A 19,623-nucleotide genomic window follows, 5' to 3' on the forward strand; every position below is an offset into this window, starting at 1 on the left:
CAAGCATCTCCTTAGATGCACTCCAGAGCCAACCTCAAACCTCCTGTGCACTTTTTCAGAGCACACAAACACACACACAGGAAGCACACACATTGGTAGTTGCCGCCTCTGTAGAGATTTGCAAGCAAATATGCATAAAAACATAAAAATTTTCCACATCACACACAATTTAGCTTACCTGGCAAGTAGTATAGTGGTGCTTTTAGTCCAAACATGGTTACTGTTTAAGTGTCATGAAGGGAGAGCAACTTGTTTCAAAGGCGCCGGCAGGCAGCCGTCCTGTCCTGGATGACTGAGCGACAGAGGGCTGTGCCCTCGCAGCCACCCTGAAACGAGGCTCTGTGTGTGGGGAGGCTGGGCTGGGACTCAGCCTGTCATCCCCGCTCTCTGGTCCTCGCTAACCAAGCGTGAGGCTGGGACCGCCCAGCCAGCTAGGACACACACATGCACACACACACAGACAGTCACACAGATACACACAGACAGAGCGGTGCAGGGGGTCAACCCCTCAGCACACCCCCGCTTTCGACCCCCTTCGCTCTTGCCCCTGATCCCCTGGGCAGAGGGTCACACACCCGCTGTCCGTTTCCAAGCAGCAGCAGGAGGAAACACGCTTTCTCCTGCTCTTTCTTACATGCACACACACACATACACACACCCAGGGAGCTGGGACAGCCGGAGAAAGATGTAAAAAGCAAGCGGTCCAGTGCCAAGAAGAGGTGAAAAGAGGCAGGAGGTAGGATAAAATACAGGCTGGGTAAATCCTGCAGACAAGAGCAGCGACTGATTCCCGGGACTGTCTTTTATCCCTCTATCCAAGAAAGATGATCAGAGGAGAGACGGCTCTGCTTCCTCCGCTACTGCTGCCACTCTCTCTGCCTCTCTCGCATTTTCTCACCCTCCCTTTTTTCTCCCTCTCTTTCACGGCTGATACTGGGAGAGAAGGAGGTGGAGGAGAGGAGGAGGAGAGAAGGAGAGCAGAATGAACTCCCTCCAGGCAACAACATAGCCAGATAGCGAGCAAGTGTGTGTGTGTGTGTGTGTGTGTGTATGTGTGTGTGTGTGTGTGTGTGTGAGGGGGGTGTTAGAGCAAAAAGAGACAGGAGAGGCGAGGGGTACAGATGAGAGGGAAGTACCGGGCCGGTCCTGATGCTTCACCCGAGGAGGAGGAGAGTGGTCACAGTTCAACTTGGAGTCAGGGTGACAGCTGATTGTACAGCCCCGGTGACAGCGAGAGGCCAACGACTATCAAGGGAGCATCTGTTCACACTGTATCAGACAGTAGGAGCGCATCAACCAACGGAGAGTGCAGAGAAAGAGTGCTGTGGGTCTTCAAGGGCAGCTCACAATAGAACAGCTACGTGTTTGGAAGAGGAAAATATAAAAGATCCCCCGCCTCCATTCTCCTCTCTGAAAATAAGAGTCCTCGTCTCTGTCTGCAAGTGTGTGGGTGCGTTTGTGTGTCCGTCTAGGAAACTTGGCTTGTGCAGCCTAGCGCACAGACTGCTCACCATGCTGCGCTGACAGCAGACTTTCCCCCCTTCCCTCTCTCTTCTTCATCACACACACACACACACACGAATAAACACACAAACACCCTGCCGCCCGCCTGCTCTGCACACAAACCTGACTGAGATGGTGGCAGTAAGGGGTGAGGAGTTAACTATCTGCTGGGAAGCGGCCATGCCAAGCCAAAAAAACAGCAGGAGAGGGGTGAAAGAAAGAAAGAGAAAGGGAGAAATGATGGGGAAATAGTCTAGCAAGACAGTTTGCCCCGAGGGCTGACTTGCTCTCGAACCCATTCTATGGAACTCACAGTGGGGGAGAGAAGAGAAGAGGGGGGGTGAGGATTGGCAGGAGTTTAGTGAGGAAGGGGAAGGAGGCAGACTGAGGGTTCCTACGCCTTCAGGAAGACTCAGAGGACAGGAAAAAAAAACACTCCCAAACACGCATCCACAGGCACAGCAAGCACAGTGAGAATGAGTGGGAGCGCGAAAGGCATGCTCACAGGCAAATAGGGCAAATAATCACTAATAGGGCCTGATGACTGACGGAAGAAGGGGAGACAGACAGACGGAGGGAGCAAGTGTAGAAGAAGGGGAGGGGAGTCCATAGATTGAGCTATGGAAGGGGGAGGGGGAGTTATTCTGAGAACAAAGCCCTTTTTTATTTATACGACAGGAAAACAGCAAATGTTTAATCAAGACAAGTACGTGTCAACGGCGTGTAGGTGTGTGTGCGCCATAACATACAGACAGATATATGAGATTGTACAACATGTTAACATTAACATACCCTTTATGCTATATTACAGTACAGTACAGGGCTGAGTGTGTGCAAACAATACACATTATTATTGCCAGGAGGCATGTGCGTGCTTCCGTGCTGTTTTGCGCAGGTGTGTGTGCGTGAGGTAGGTGTTGAAGTGTCTCGCACCTTGCGAGACAGGTTGAGAGGTGTCCCCCTGAGGTGCTACACCACCGAGTCCGATGACACACTGACAAGACAGAGACAGACAGAGCACTAAAAATACAGCATCCAATTTCCGTTAGGTGGACGAGAGGATCCATTTGTTTTCCGCACACTACAGGCGAGCTACATCCAGATGTTTCCAACAAATCTTAAACACATTTTCTCAAAAATTTAATAAAGGTGTCAACTACATTTATGGAAACGGTCTGAAGATGGAGCAAAAATCAAAAGAGCACCTGTAACACATTTACCGCTGCGGATACGTTTGCTGCTTCCCAGCTGCTTTGGCAGTGTTTTAAATGGAACAGGTTATACCAGATCCTTGAATTCTGTTTGTTTTTTTGTTTTTTTTTGGATGCATCTTTGGTGTCAAATTCATATTGCTGTGTTGCTTTTGCACTGCACTAACTATTGAAAATCACCCTGCAAACCATACTTTTATGTTTCTTATAGTGAAGGTCTTTTTCAATGTATTTTTATGGCTGCAGATTGCAATTCAAGTCTTTTTTTTACTACACTTTCCATTTTATAAATAACAAAATTCAGCATAATACAGTAAGTCAATGAAGGACAACTGACAAAACAGATGTCACAAAACAAAACAGATCTCGACACTCGACGTAACTTTAAAAAAATTATAAAAATAAGGCAGCTTTACAAATTAAAAGGGATACAACATGTAAATAACCTAAAATACCACAAAGTACAACATAAATGAAGTAGCATACTTAAGAAGATAGGTATATCTTTCCTTTGTGTTTCTTTCTTTACGTACATGAAGAAATTCATTGCTGCTGATGGTAACAGCTGAGTAATTTATCTGCTTATTTTAAACACACTGCTGGACATGCAAAACACATAAACTTCTTTAGACCAGAATATTTTTTCCTAACAGAAACATATGAAACACCATGTCAGCACCAACCAGGATTTCAGTGTTGATTTTGAAATGAAAAATGGTTGACATCTAAGACGTCTTCTCATCCTCTAATCTCATCCTTTTTTCAGTCGCAGGTTGAAAGAGAGATGACATTAAAAGTGTGAGGGCATTTCTCAAAAGTCATCTTTCATTGGCAGGCTAAATGTGGTCTACACAAACACATTTAGTGTTAAATATAAAATGTCATAAACACAAACTCTATAGGTTGTGTGCTGTTACATGAATTGAATTTATCTCATTAGAAAAGAACGTAATGTTAAGTTTCTCATGAGATCATAACAACTTGCACAGTCCACTGAAATGCTAGAAGGCTTTTAATATGAATACATTGGATTTGTATTATTAACAGTGTAATGTATTAAATTTAATATGGCAAACGGGAGCGAATTAAAACTTTGTTCAAAAATATTGTTGCAACAGCTCGCATTTTGCACCATTGCTGGACTCATTAGTCTGTAAAATTTGTTTTATGATGTTCCAGAACATAAATGCTACGTTTTGTTAGTGTTTGCACCATGTTCTGTTCAGAACATGATTGTTTATGCTGTTAGTCATTTTTGGACTGTACATTTTACTCTGCCAAATGTCAACCCAATAAAAGCTGGTCTGCAACCCATTAGGGTCCCAAATCCAAATTTTGGGAAATGCTTTTGTAGGGGATGAAAAATGTCACTGTTTCAAATTCTGTTGGAATATGATCTAAATGTCAACAATCGATCAATGTCTTCAAATAGTCAGTGAAATAAATTTCCCTTTGAACCAGTTCTGAATGTCTTTTCTGTGGTGACCGTAGTATTTTTAAAACGTGTTTTCAACTGAAAAATGTTCACTGGATATATTGTTTTTTTATGTTGTTTTTTTATGTTTTTATTATTATTATTATGAAGATACAGGTCTCTTTCAGTCTATGTTCAATACTGCTGATTAGGACAGCTAAATTATTTATGTGCTTTTTTCAAACACACCACTGGACAAACAAAACACATCAATTGCTGTTCACCAGAAGTTTTTTTTCCTAAGAGACATATGAAACACCATGTGTTCGTAGAGCAAACAGAGATTAAATCTCCATTGTTTTGTATCATTGGGTGAGACAGAGAGAAGAGGACATTATTTAGAAGAAAATGTCACAGGTTGCTGCCTTAAAATGAAACCATGAGCATTACACAGTTCAGTGATCGACGGGGACATTGACAGGTGATGAAAAAGAATCATCTGTTTGCCTTGTTTTTAATTTTGCTGCTCATTAAGGGACAGGAAATGCTGGAGAACAGCTACCTCACTCTGTTATTTAAGGTAGTGTAATGAGTCACATTTGACAAGTGCACTGCAGAAGAAGGCATGCACACACACACACACACACAAACACACACAGACAGAGACACACACACACACACACACACACACACACACACACACACACACACACACAAACACTCACAGACAGAGACACACACATGCTCTGAAAGGCTATAAAAGCTCCCTGGGGACCCAGGCAGTGTGTGTGACTGAAAACACTGTGATCAAGAAGTAACAGGGAGAGGGAGAAGAGAAGGGAAGAGGAAGAGGGGAAGAACAAAATAAGCGAAAAGGGGGTGTTAGAAAAAAAAAGGAAAAGAAAGATGAAACCGTGATGGGAGGAAAGGCACAACAGTCACCTGACAAAGACAGGGATGAAGAGAGAGGGAGACACGTGAAATCAAGAGGGATCTCTCTCCCTCTCCCTCTCCCTCTCTCTCTCTCTCTCTCTCTCTCTCTCTCTCTCTCTCTCTCTCTCTCTCTCTCTCTCACTCACACACACACACACACACACACACACACACACACACACACACAAACCTGCCATGCCCACTTCCAGTCATCCCACTATATACAATTGTCTTCCCTTCAACCCCCCTCCCTTGCAACAAAATAATCACTCTTTCAATCGTTGTGCATTTGTGTGTGTGTGTGTGTGTGTGTGTGTGTTTGTGTGTGTGTGTGTTTATTGGAATAGGTTGAAAGATGGTCTGTCTTCTTCCACAGCAGGGGAAGCAAAGATAAGGCATTACTATAATCTTTCCCTACCACACACAGCCTCTGGAGGTGCACACCGACTCACACAGACACACTGATACACACAAACACATGCGCACACACACACACACACACACACACAGCGTAAACTCCTGTGCTGCACTCTGACATGACTGCAAAAAAATAAACAGGTCAGTTCTTTAGAGCAGGTGTGGGAATCAGGAACGACAGAGAGAAACAGAGTGTGTTGCGATGAACACAGCAAGAGTGGATGTATAATCTCAAAAACAAAATAGAATATTTTTATGTATACTTGAAGGAAATTCTTTCTGTAAATGCAAACTGGCTGTTACCACTATTTAAGGCAACATCAAAATAAACATTATATAATTTAGTAACATATGAAAAACATTTAGTATTCATTAGAAACAGAGATAGGGCCAGTATGTCAGAAGAGTGTATTTATCAGAAAATTTTCCACATACTCTTATAATTTAAGAATGGTCTTCATGTGACCACAGATTTTTCTTCTACACGTTATCCCTCCTGACTAACTTATTATACAAGATAATACCCACCCTCTTCTCATATGGCAACCAATCAACATAACAAAAAAGAACTTATACATTTTTCTTTTTTCTTTTTTTTTTAAGTATGACAAAAATTGTGCTTTCTTGTGGTACTTGGACATTGAGGTGGCCCTCCTATGAAATGACAAAAGCATCAGTGGCCTATATCGGATTTAAGTTTGAGAGGGGAAAGGAAAGGAAAGGAAAGGAAAGGAAAGGAAAGGAAAGGAAAGGAAAGGAAAGGAAAGGAAAGGTTGGGTATGCGACAGCTGAGCGTTTGATAGATTTGACAAAAAAGAAAAATAAACTGGACTTAACTGCATCGTCTCATATCAAATCTGAGGAGAAATGATATCTCGTCACCCTTCACTCACCCCTATTTGCCGAGACCCGGACCCGCTCCGCCATTACACACACCCATTTAACCTGACCCCTCGCTGGTGATTAGAAGCCTGTGAAGTGTGTGTGAGCATGTGTGCGTATCGGTCTTTGTGTGTGAGATGCTTCTCTCCGTATGCTAATCACAGCCTAGCACTGAGAATTAATTTGCAAATGTGTCATTACCCATCAGGCTCAGCAGCAATAACCCTGCAATTACACAACTCTCGCCTGGCCAGCTGAGCACCACACACATGCGTACAGGCAAATGTATGTGCATGCGCACACACACACACACACACACACACACACACACACACACACGCTGCTGCTACAATCCTGAACAAAAACAGCTCTGATATAAAGACGCTTCACTCAGAAAGATATTACATTCTGCTTTACCGCCAAGAGAACAACCCACAATGCTTTGTGTTATTCAGAGTGTTTACAGTGTAATCACAGCTCCTCACCTCAGTGTCAACAGGACAGCAACCAAGGTCAGCTGAGCACTTTCACACACTCCTGTTTCTTAGCAACATTATCCAGGAAGGTGGCCTCGCTTAGAACTTCAGCAGCGTCACACAACGCCTTCAGATCACAGATACAGTAACTGAGCAATGTGTGTTTTTGTGTGTATATGTGTGTGCATTGAGAATTTAAGCACTTACCTGTGAAGTGAGGGGTCAGGATCGGACGTGAAGTGTGCAACAGCCAAGAGGAGGAGGATGGGTGACATGGAAAAGAGAAGATCACAAAGCTGTCAGTGTACATGTGTGATATTTTAAGTAGTTAGTGGACATGTACTGTCTCTTTCAGACATGTTTGTGGACACTTTATTAACAACTTTAATCATTTTCCATTGTCATAGATATTCAGATGACAAGTGAAAGAAAAATCCTGAATAAAAGAGTGAAGAATAAAGGCATAAAGTTTGGATACACTTTCTCCTCTTTGCTGCCAGAAACCGCCGTTTTATCAGCCATATATCGCTCTCTCCAAACCGACCAAACCCCGCTGGAGAAATAATTCGACCATGCAGAACACAGGAGTTGCTGGTCTGCTGCTGCCTTGACCTCTTAGTTTGTTTGTGCTCCTGCAGTGAGACTTTGATGAATTCAAACTGTCCTTTTAAAACACCAAAGTCACACAATAACACAAAAAAACTAACAGATTGAGACAGTGGTAGACCATCAATTCCCGTATTCTACAAATTTAAAATGACTGATTTCACTTACAGAGTTTGGTTGGTTTGGAGAGAGCAATATTTCTCGTTGTTAAAGACTGTCTGATGGCAAAGTAAAGTGGTGAAAATATTCTAAATAGTGTGTACACTTTAAATGATATAGATTTTTTTTAAGTGGACCTTTTTTAAGAAGTTAAACTACATTTTGGTGCTGATCCTCTGCACAGCAATACATTGCTTAACTTCCGTGCTGGTGCTCCTCTCTGCTTCTACAAACTGGGGGTGTGCAATGACTGCCATCTACTGTAGGACATACACTGACTATTGATAAGTCTGTCCCACAACCCCACATCAGATAATCTGGACTGTCCCTGTTAAGTGCAAAGCACAGGTTAAAGTAAAACTAAATATTTGCTCCATCACTGGACGCAAACCACCTGCTCTCAAAATCCACTTATCACACCACCAAATATGGTTACAGCTTATTCACACACCTCTGTGTCCACAGCAAGAAACTAACCCACAGTGGTACATGCTCATCCAAAGCATGTCACACACCTGTCACACGTACTCTGTGGCCCGGTGCAGTTGCACCTCAGGGTGACAGCACAGGTGTGTACATGCATGTGTATAATGTCTCTGTCTTTTCCAAAAGCTGAACCAGCTTGACCTGGAAACCAAACAAGAACTGTCAAACAACGGACAGCTGATTGGACCAAAGGCTAAAACTGAGTATATTTTATAGCCAGAGAAGGAATGTCGAATTTTTTAAATTCCATAAAAAGATTAATGTCTTCCCCGTGATCACATACTGATGGCAAATAAACAGATAAATAACCTGACATGACAGGGAAACCACAAACCAAAGGAAAAAGAGGAACTGTGTTTAAAAATGAAGAAGGGATGTTTTGTAATCACAGGCCAGCGTCCAACCACTGATGAGGCTTTGGTGTTGCTAATCCTGCCTAACTCTGTTTATAAAAGACAGTGAAGATAAACAGTGGAGTCTCAAGTTAGCAGATTCATGTACTGGAGACCCTGCTGGCAACACAGCAAGAGAGAGTCTATTTTGACAATTTACTTTGGCAAATAAAGCAAATTGCTCCATGAGTAACCTAACACCTAACCTAACACTTCCAGCGAGGACAGCAGAGGTCTGGGGAAATTCTTGTCAAAGTGTAGGATAATATGAGCTCCCTGAGCCAAAGGCAGCACTGCCTGACTTTTAACACGTAGAACATCTGGTTTGATTTCTACTCAGAGGAACAAAATTTGCATGAATACCGTAGCTGGCTACAAAGCTACTGATGCTAGATAATTGTGATGTATTGATTCAAGAAACAGTCCACACAAGGTTTAATCAAGTTACATTTCATTTGGGGCGTTTACATACATGAAAGTCCAAACCAAGGGTCGTATTTTTGTTATGTTTTATACATTTGATCCAGATAGTTTTGCTCTCACAGTGAAGAACTATACATAATATGTCTACGTCCTGCCATCATCACCTACATGAGCTCCATTTGCAATAGAAAGGTGAAGTCTGTCCCCTTCCAGTGTGCCCCATGCGACCTTATGAATATGAACTGCAGTCTATAATGAGATTTTTTGATCCCATTTTAACTGTGCCACAAAATACACATATGATGTTTCAATATATCCATTTAAAAGATAGTTCAACAAGTCAAGATGGTCCCAGTTTGTCACAGGTTTGTTATAGTTTAGTTTAGTTTAGTGTAAAACCACTCAATAAACTACGTCTTTTGTATCATTATCTTACCTGAAGTATTTTACCCAGCAACTCCTGGTGCTTTTATCAGCCGTGAAGCAAAAGAACGAGTGAGACTCATTGCTTGAGCGACAACAAGCCAGCACGGAAACACATCGTAGCTTCAGCTGCTAACATTTATTAACTGTCATGACAGTCATGGTGTCACTTACGCGACCACTGGGTACTTACATATCTCCATAGTCTGATACTTCAACAGTTTTACAACAAACGGCAACTTTCTTGACTTGTTAGTTTATCTTTTAAATTATCATGGCACAACTCAAACAGGATCAAATTATCATCTGTCTTTGGACATAGTTAGGTCCCATCATGCTCCACCAGAGAGAGAGTTGATTTTTGGTGTGTTGCCACTTCAATTCAATTCTGTGCTCTCTCATCCTTTTGGAATTTTTTAAAGTGTCGGATAGTTTCCGTCACGATCTAATTGAAAAGTCTGAAAGTGAGAACAAAACAAGGTTAAGTGTGAAGCCAGAGGAGCTTTTGCCTTAGAAAGCCACTGTATCCTGTCAGGTGTGTAGCTGTGGTGACTTCCTTGTTGCTGTTATCAAGCCAAAACTGGTGCCCTGCTCTACCTAAGCAAAACCAACTGGTTTGTCCACAGCAGTGCTGCCGTTTTCTAAAGAACTGATGTTTCAAATTCAAATTAACCAGTGTGCATCTGTGTGAGATTAATCCACACACTCCACTTAAAAAAAAGACACTTTACTGATGAACTGAAGTGATTTGAATCGGAAACAAACTAAATTATCTACTCGATTGGCCAATTTTTGGCTCTTACTTTGAGGGGAAAAAAACATTTTAACACTTACACCCGAATCTAGATGAAGTTACTCATTAAAATGGATGATTTGTGTCATGTGGATAGCCCTATGAACATTCTCCAGAATTCCTCTCCTCTTGATGACATCTCCAGGAGCCTCTTGCATTTTTTTTTTGCTTTGAGAGTCACATTTTAATATTCACAAATCAAGCCTGCACTCTTCACATTCACCAGAATACTGTCACTCCTGATTCAAAGTGGATTTTCCTTTTAAATTGCTGCTAGGCCCTTATTGTGGCCGACACTCACTCACACACACACACACACACACACACACACACACACACACACACACACACACACACACACACACACACTCGAAAGGAGGCAGGTGGGGGGAGCTGGCCAGTGCTGACAACCTGATGTGCCATCATATCATATCCCTCCCACAATGCCTTGTGGCACACCTGCTTTCTAGCACAGACAACAGAAGCGTCCCTGTTCTCAGCCAAGGGAATGCATTGCGCCGCACGTCTCTGCTCTGATGAGGCTTTTTATAGTCACTCAGCTCTCTTACCTGCATCCTCCAACCCTTCATCTATCTCCATATCAAACACATCAGATCTGCTGCCTCTCAGCAAGTCCCGTTGTTATTAGACAGAAGAGCAGAGCACCACAGACAAAGTAGTGATCCAGAGAAGAAGGAAGGAGGGGATCTTTAAAAGCGGTGTTCATTTGATTAACAAATATGTGTGCACATGTGTGCTCTTCCGTGTAGTGCGTGTGTGTGTGTGTATGGGGCCGTATGTGGGTGTGTGAATTCGCCCAGGGGCAGGTGTATGGTATGCAAACGCAGCTGGGGGAACCTAGAGAGCAGACGCGGCAGGAGAATCCTGCTTTACAGCAACACGCCACAATGAAGCTGACAACAGGCTGACAGGGTGGAATCACACACACAAACAAGCGCACACACAAACACATGTGTTTATGTGCACAAATAAGAACACCACTCACAATCCAATGATTTAATATTTAATTGCGTGTATGCACACACACAAGACTGCACCCACTCACACTACAAGCGCACACACAAAGAGCTGCTGGCAGTGTGTTTTTCGCTTGACTTGTGCTCTCCTGTGACATTTCCTCATTGGCTTGTTTGTCTCAATTATCCCTGCTTATTGGACAGAGATGGTTAACCCATTAACTTACACACAGGGAGGAGGAAAGGAGAGAAACAGTGAGACAGAGAGAGAGCTGGATTATGCTTCAACCTGCCTTAGGCGTGCTGTGAATCACACAACTGTACGAGGCAACAGACACGGACTGGCCTGGCCGGACGCCAATGCAACACACAAGTTGTACATGTATGCAGGCAGCAGAGAGCAGCTGAAGGGGCAGCGGAGCACCAGCACCTTGGGGCCTGTTGGAGGGCCTGAGCTGACCTTCTCCACTCACCAATGTGCTTCTGGATTTAACAAACTCTCCTACTATGAGGTTGTGTGTGTGTGTGTGTGTGTGTGTGTGTGTGTGTGTGTGCAAGTGTTGTAACTGCATGATTAGATGTGCCAACATGTGTGCTTATGATGTATGTATGTTGGAGAGCTGCGTGTGTGTATAAGGAGGCTGCCTTGCCCTGTGTCAGACCTCTGCTGTGTTCAGTAAGTGAGGCGTGCTAATACTGCGTGTGCTCAGGTTTCACGCATCAGCACACAGTCGAAGAGACTCACCCGAGGTCACAGACTGTCAAACCCTCCTACTCCTTCTCCTCCTCACCCCAACCTCCCCTTCTGTGACTCAATCCTTCCTCTTCTCTCACTAAAAGCTTTACCTTTAGCCAAGCTATTGGTTCCTCTTTATTTTACAGTCTACAAATAAAACGTAACAAGATGTACTTTTTATTAAATTAGACAAAAACTAAAATATAAGGTGTTCTTTATTAGATCCTTATTATTCTTTGTTAGGAGGAAATCTGGGACACATTACAACAGAACTGTACAGTAAACCAAAGTGAAATCACTTATCTGTGACTTCCCCATTTAAAAACAATATGTGAAACTGTACTACCAAGTAAAGGCTAAAGTTACAGAGGATATTTTGTCCATAGGCACATAATGTGATTTGATAAAAGAAGGTATCTGTCTTGACTACACTGCCAGTTGTATGCAGTAGCAGATATGTGATTTCACTAGTTTAGAGTACAGTTCTGTTGGAATTTGTAATCACCCTCTAATAAAGTCAAATAAGGGTCCAACAGTGGGAAATAATACATTTTAGTTTAGAGTACAGTTCTGTTGAATGTGTCCTTAAATACCCTCTAATAAATGCCAAATAAAGGTTTACAATATTTAATAGTTTTTGTCTAATTTGATTCAAAGAATGGCTTGTGTCTCATTAGTGCACTGTTAGGTGTATGGTGTGCCATTAGGCCCAATTAGGATATAACTACTGTCTAATAAAGAATACATTATTTCTAGTTTTTGTCTAATTTTGTCTAATTTGTTACAAAGTATGGCTTGTTATGTCTTATTAGTGTACTGTAAAATAAAGTGCGATCTTTCAGTTTCCTTTTGCTCCCCCCCTTCTCTTCCACTCTCTCACTTTCCTATCAGTCCTCCCCTCTCCTTCTCCCCCCTCCTCCTCCTTACTCCCCGGAGGATTCCATCATGCTCAGTCTTTTAGTATCTTTAATGTCTTTTACCTGTCAACAGAGGAGAGAATGTGCGAGCAGCTCCCCAACAAAGGAAAAACACCCTCCTGTCATCTCGGAAAATGCTGCAGGGAGGAGGAGGAGGCATGGAGGGAGATCGACAGGGGGGACAGAGGGAGCTAGATAACACGGGAAACAGAATAAAAAAGGGAAATGTCGAGAGAAGGGGATAGGAAAATGAGGCAGAGAGGGAATGTTGTGCTCCTAGTACGTGTTAAATAAACACAAGCTGTGCCATTCCTGAGCTAGTTAGCGGTTTGAAAATAGCACTTAAATGGCAACATGTCTTAAACATGCGTCATTTTTCAACACCTTCCTGCTATTGGAGACAACACACCCTGTTTGCACGCCACTGCCTCTGTGCAACGAGCCCTTGTTTTATTGACAAAAAAAGCAACTCATGTATGAAGTATCAGACTTTCACACACATGCGCCAAAGAGCACAGACAAATATACACACATGACCTCTCAGCTATAGTCTGTGAGTCCTCAGCAGCTCAGTTCAGCTACACCACGCTCCACAACAGCACCAGCAACACACATTCACACGGGATAAAACTATAAGCCGTGCAATCCAATAGGCACCTCACTCAATCTGTGACTGTCTCTGTGTCCCATACCCAGTGTGTGTGTGAATGTGCACGTCTGTGTTTGTGTGAGTGAATCCTTTGCTATTACTAATCTGCTGGCACAGCCCCCGTCCTCAGCGTTGCCCTCGTCTCCGTATTATTCTGGGATTAGCTCGCGTGTTAGCCTAGCCGCAGCCCACAGCCTGAGCTGGGGAGAGGCAGCCATCTTAGAACAATGCCTATTGATGAAACACTAAGAGGCTTGATTGGATTAATCATCTCTCCCTCTCCTTTTTTTTCCCCTTCTCTAGCCGTCCCGCTTTGTTTCCGTTCCCCTTCTGTTTCTCTTCTGTCCTTCTGCCTTTCCCTATTTCCCTTCAAAGCTCAATAACACACAGATTTCGTTGTTTCTCCCTGGTGATGAGATGGTGCTGCTGACGCCCCCTTGTTGGATAACAAAATAACAGGCTGTTGGTTTACCAGGGCACTTCAAGGTAAAAAGTGAACATCTAATTAAAAGAATCAAATAGTTTCTAAATTGCTTCGGTGTCGTAAAACATTTTAACATTACAGTACTGAAGTGGAAGGCCGCTCCACGATGAGAGTGAAAATACTGCTGTTGATTATGATTACAACCTAGAAGCTAATCACATGAATATGAAAGGTTGAGGAGACACACACACGCACACTCTTAGAAATAAAGGTGCTAACTAGAACCATAGAGGGTTCTTTTTGGCTTGGAGAACCTTGTTGGTAGAAAACCTTGTTGGGTTCCTGGTAGAATTTTTTTTTTTTTAGAAGGGTTTCACTTGGAACCCGTTCTACCTAGAACCCAACATAATGGGTTATAGCTGGTACAGTCTGTGGACGGTTTCACCCAGAACCCCATCTAAGACTTTTTCCATCAAATTCTTGGAACCTTGGTGCTGTCTAGTGAACCAGCCCACGTTTCCACCAGCTATGAGTGGAACCATCATAATCAAGGATGTCATCAGCAACTGACATGCTCAGTACACAGACCTGTAGAATATGACTCTTTGGAACTTTGGTTCCCAAGGAAAACCTGCTATAACTTTTCTGAACCAGTTTATTTTGGGTGGAAATGGTCTGAATGGTTCAAAACTAGGTGCCTGATCCGGAATGGGTCTGGTTTCATGAACCCTGTCAGGGGATTCTATTGAGAACCTTTCCACCTTCTATGGGTGCTAACAAGACATCCAGGGGGTTCTACTGAGAACCCTTTTATATTCTAAAAGTTTTATCTGGAACCCACCCAGGGGTTTTTACCAGGAACTCTTTTATATTATGGTACAAAGAACCTTTGAAGAAAGACTTCTTCTAACAGTCCTTTAAGAAGACATGTTTCTTCCAAGAAGGGTTTTTTTTTTTTTTATGAAAAGGGTTCTTAATGGTACTCTTAGTCTTACAAAGAACCCTTGACAAACCCTTTCTTCACATGCAGGTGGTTCTGAGTAGAACATCAGCATTTCAGACAGTTTTAAAACCCTTATTTCTAAGAGTGCAGGTTGTGTCTTCTCTGTCTTTCTATGAAACACATGAGTAGGAGCTGCCAGAATGTGAGGGGGAACAGCAGAGAGGAATAAGGGTGAATCTCTGCAGATTTGGCCTGTGTTTAGTTGGGGCACTCTACCAAGTGGCAGTCGCTAGCCTGGGCGGCCTTTGGCCCACTGTCCCCACCAATCACATTCCAGCCACAACTACGCCAGCGTGGACCCACAGCAACCCTCCAGTCTGGTGCCAAACACCCGCGCACACACACACACACACACACACACACACACGGGCAACCACAGCTCATACAAACACTGCAGCCAACTCCATTTTCAAACATGGATAACAACTGAATTAACACTGTGTGATCCTCTGCCAAAGCAGAAGGATGCTCCTTTATACATTCAAACACACGTGCACGAGCATTATAAGCAAACAAACACGTATCTACACACACACGCACACACACCCACACAAGGGCCTGTCTGGGTGGAGTTATCTGTGGTTAGATTTTAAATGCCTCATCCAGTCCTTATGTCTGCCTCTCTGTGTGGCTCTGTTTCGCTCTCATTCTGTCTTTTCTGCCGCTGCAAAGATAAAAGCAAATGACTGTCTCATGCTGGTGTTGTTAGCGTTAAAGCTACTTAGACGTGGTGGCTCCTCTGTGTGATGCTCTGGTGTTTAGAATGCAAGGGCGAGACAGAGTGGTGAGGGGTAAGGTCAGGTGGATGATGGGGAGGGGGGAGGCACCGGTAGGTTGATAAAGTAGCTGCGACATCATTTGTTCCCTGACCTGAAGCACAAACCACTTGATCTAAATGCATCTAATTTACATTTGCAATAATAATGACCACCTTGCACCTCTTCCTCTGTCTCCACCACATCTCTTTTATAACATTTTCCCTTTTCTTTCTCTCTGTCTCATCCCTCCCAGACTCTATTCCATCCTCTGTTATTTTCTCCATCCATGGCCAAAAATGGTCGTCTCTCTATAATCCTCCCATCACATCACTGGTCTAATCTGACCACTTCTCTGCCTCCCTAATTCCTCTTCTTTCTTCTCCTCCTCTCCTTGTCCCATTGCCATTTTTCTTAGCTTTAATGTATCTGAAAACCGCACTGTTTAAAGGGACAGTTCACCCACAAATCAAAAGTACACATTTCTTTTGTCTTACTGTACCTGTGATGCTATTCATCCATCAGGATTTTTTTGGTGAGAGTTGCCAGGGTTTGATATCAGCCATAAAGATTTCTGCCTTTTCTCATATCAGGGCTTCTATAGGTCTCAACAAGTTTTTAACTTTTTAAGAACTTTTTAAGACCATTAGAAATTCAATTTATGACATATTTTCCTGTTCATACTGGCCAAAAAGTATACACATATTAGCAATGTCTGAATCAGGAAACACAGTTTGAAACAACTCACCTGTCTTACTTGCTTTTATAAGACTGATGTTTGGATACTAAAGTCCACTAGCTGGTTGTGCTCCACTAAATTCTGTCTGGGAAACACATTAATGTTTATTGGTTCCTTGTTAGTTTTGTTGTGTAGTTGCAGCAGAACCAAGACACATTTTTAACAAGAAAAAAACATTTAAAAGCAAGGCTAAACAATGCAATTTTATAATATTAACTTCATTAATCCAATCGATTTTTAAGACATGTCAAAAATCATATTTAAAAAGACATTTTAAGCCTAAAATTCAGATTATTGGATTTGAGGCTTTTTAATATAAAGTAAGTAGATGGACCTCAGCTTGTGATGTTCAAAACACCTAAAAAATACATTTGAAAAACAAGAGCGATGTTTTTTGCAGAAATCATGGCCTGGATACACAAAATAATCCACAGACCTTGTTGTGAGCGGTTTCATTGGGACTACTTTCTTTCTACAGTAGAAAAAAAGTAGTTCCTACAGGTTGACATCTCTTCAAGACCAGACAAGAGGAAAAACATGTATTTTTAATTTTGGGGCGAGCTGTCCCTTTAAGGTATTACATTAGCAGTGAGCAAAATATGAAGACACGCACACAGATAGACTCCACACACACACACACACACACACACACACACACACACACACACACACACACACACACACACACACACACAGAAGATCTGAGACTAGTTTTGTTTTTGTTTTTGAACAAACCAATTGTCACAGCTATGGTTATTTAAGGATGTTTTGTCTGTTGAAAATCACAGTAGGAGGAAAAATGGCAACCCACTAAAAACGGAGCGAGGCAATCACCTGACATCACTGCTATTCATCCTGCAGAGAGCTGTTTGGTCCTCCACCAGCATGAAGAGGAAAAGGCCTTCCAAGAATCCCTCCTCTGTCTCTCTCTCTCTCCTCCCTGACTTTTTCCACAGATTAAACTGTCCGGCAAACGTATAAATCTCTGCGCTCACTATGGAGAAACGCACTATGTGGATCATTTATGTCTGGCACAAAAAGGAGATAAACCTTGGTAAACTTCTCTTTGAACAGCCTAAACTGACCTCACGCTACACACACTGTGTTGAGCTGTAGCGTGAACACTAACGATGTGTGCTTTTTGTGCTGTGTGTGTGAGATAATGTCAAACCGCAGGTTTACATTACCCAGGGAGCAAGTGTGAGTTGTCTTGGTTGTGCTGCTTGTTAAGGTGTCACGATCATTTACGGCTGAGGTCAAAACAACTCTCTCCTTCACTAAAAGATGGGAGAGGAGAGGGGGAGGAGAGGCGCTCAGGGGAACCAGAGAAAGAAAAAACATTGGAGGGGGGCTTGAGATGGCTTCAAAGGGTCTTGCTGTAACCATGGTGCTGCTGAGCTTGGTCACCGTGGGAACGAACCCTCCACAATGTTGAGGAAGGGGAGAAGGATTTGTGTAATGGAGGGGTGGTGGGCTATTTCTCTGAGTCCCCCTCTGTCACAGTTCAATGTTCACACAAATATAACTGTATTTTATCACTTCAAAAGCTAATAATCAAATAATTTGTGATTACAAAATATAAGAAATCATAATAGTAACTGGTAATAAACAAGTACATACCAAATAAACAAGGATGTAGATGTTGCAGCCTGTCAATCTTACAGTAAAGCAGTTTATAAGAGGCCTAAGACTCTGCAATGCTGACTATAAAATATCAGTCCAACATTCACTCAACACCCAGCAGCACTATGGCTGCAACACAATGATTTTCATTTTCCTTTATTCAAATGGTTACTATTTCAAATAATCAATAAATCATTCGGTTGAGGGAATGTAAAAGGTAATAACAAATGGCCTAAACTTGATCTGATGACTGAGCTGATCTTGACTGACCTACAGTCTAAAAATCATTTATGCTACATGTTGGATATGCATATGGGTATAGATGGTACTACAGTCAACCTTGTTATGTAGTTTTAGATTAATGAAATGTATTCACATTGGCTAACATTAGTAAAAATAACAACTTATTCAATATACAATCAGGTCCCACTATACTCTCTTCCAGGGACTGATTAACACTTTAACCCACAAAATGGAGAAGGATGTATTTTACTTTTTTTGGCAGCGTATCCAAAGTGTATTTAAATCTTGCTTGACAGTTGGATGGAAACAGCTTGTGTCTCCTAGCAGAAACCTCTCCTATTAGATACAGATGATGAGCAGAGTTTTCCAAAGAGTTTTGGGTTTTTTTTTTGAGAGGGAGGGAAAGCATGATGAAACAGAGGCTCTTCTGTTTCAGGACATTGTTGTTGCAAAATTAGCCTCATCAATCTCGCTGACCGAATTGGCAAGACCAATCTTTATTCTCAGTTTTAATCTTAGTGTGTCTGACCCTGCTGTCCCAACAGTAACCAATGATACTGTCTCCAACATGGTCCCACTATGAGCGGACACTGTGTGATTTAGATGATATTCGTTTGCATGGCTAGAGCATAAAGTGTGTGTGTGTGGGTGTGTGTGTGTGTGTGTGTGTGTGGGTGGGTGTGTATGATTGATTTCCTGTCAACAAACAGGCTGAATCCGTCAAAGGAAGACAGGCACTTTTAGTAGTGACCACTGCAGCAGGATTTACAGCACTCTTAACGATCACACCCTCAATTAGACCTGCAGAATAGTGCTGTGTGTGTGTAGTGTGTGTATATGTGCGTGTGTGTGTGTGTGTGTGTGTGTGTGTATGATAATAACTGCTGCACAGAATAGTAGGATGGAGGGGTTATGAGTAAGCGCTACAACACTTCGATTTCCCCTCTTGCTGTGATGTCACTGAATTTATTACTGGCTCTTGCTTAACACCATACTCGCCATAAATCACACACACACATACACACACACACACAAATACACTGAGACACACACACACACGTCGCTGTCTGCTCGTGTCGGGCTTATGATGAGGAGCAGAGCGGAGAGGGACTGTGATGAGGGGGAAACAAACAGAGCGTGGAGACGGATGACGGATGGCTCTTCTCATTCGACGAGCCAGCCTGAGATGAACATACACTTAGAGGATACGTTCACCAGTCTCGGCCTCCATCTTCCTGTCTCCTCCGCAGCGACAGATACACTCTGGCACCTTGATGTGCTGATAGTACCACTGCGGACCAAGAAGCAAAGAGATGATTCTGTGGCTGATAGGCTGAATGTCTGTTGCACAGCAGCAGTAGTAGAGATGTGAGTCGTGGGCTGACATTACTCGCAGAGTGATGACTCCCACTGTGTGAAGAATGGGGATAATAGAGGAA

The 19,623-nt window shown here is 42.7% G+C and overlaps 1 protein-coding gene across 2 annotated transcripts in view; it reads right to left on the reverse strand.

The window, feature by feature from the left end:
• Positions 1 to 19,623, reverse strand: part of gse1b (Gse1 coiled-coil protein b) — a 170,117-nt gene that overhangs the window by 90,525 nt on the left and 59,969 nt on the right. The window contains exon 1 of one of the 2 annotated variants that reach the window (XM_084718248.1): positions 179 to 311. The exons of the other annotated variant lie outside the window; for it this stretch is intronic. Within the exon in view, the coding sequence (XP_084574374.1) occupies positions 179 to 215 (37 nt within the window). The 5' untranslated portion in view covers positions 216 to 311. Of the gene's footprint in view, positions 1 to 178; positions 312 to 19,623 lie in introns of those variants that run through there. 2 annotated transcript variants of the gene reach the window in all.

The sequence above is a fragment of the Lutjanus erythropterus genome, chromosome 1 (assembly GCF_056507025.1).
Source record: "Lutjanus erythropterus isolate fLutEry1 chromosome 1, fLutEry1.hap2, whole genome shotgun sequence".
In the NCBI taxonomy this organism is placed as follows: domain Eukaryota; kingdom Metazoa; phylum Chordata; class Actinopteri; order Lutjaniformes; family Lutjanidae; genus Lutjanus; species Lutjanus erythropterus.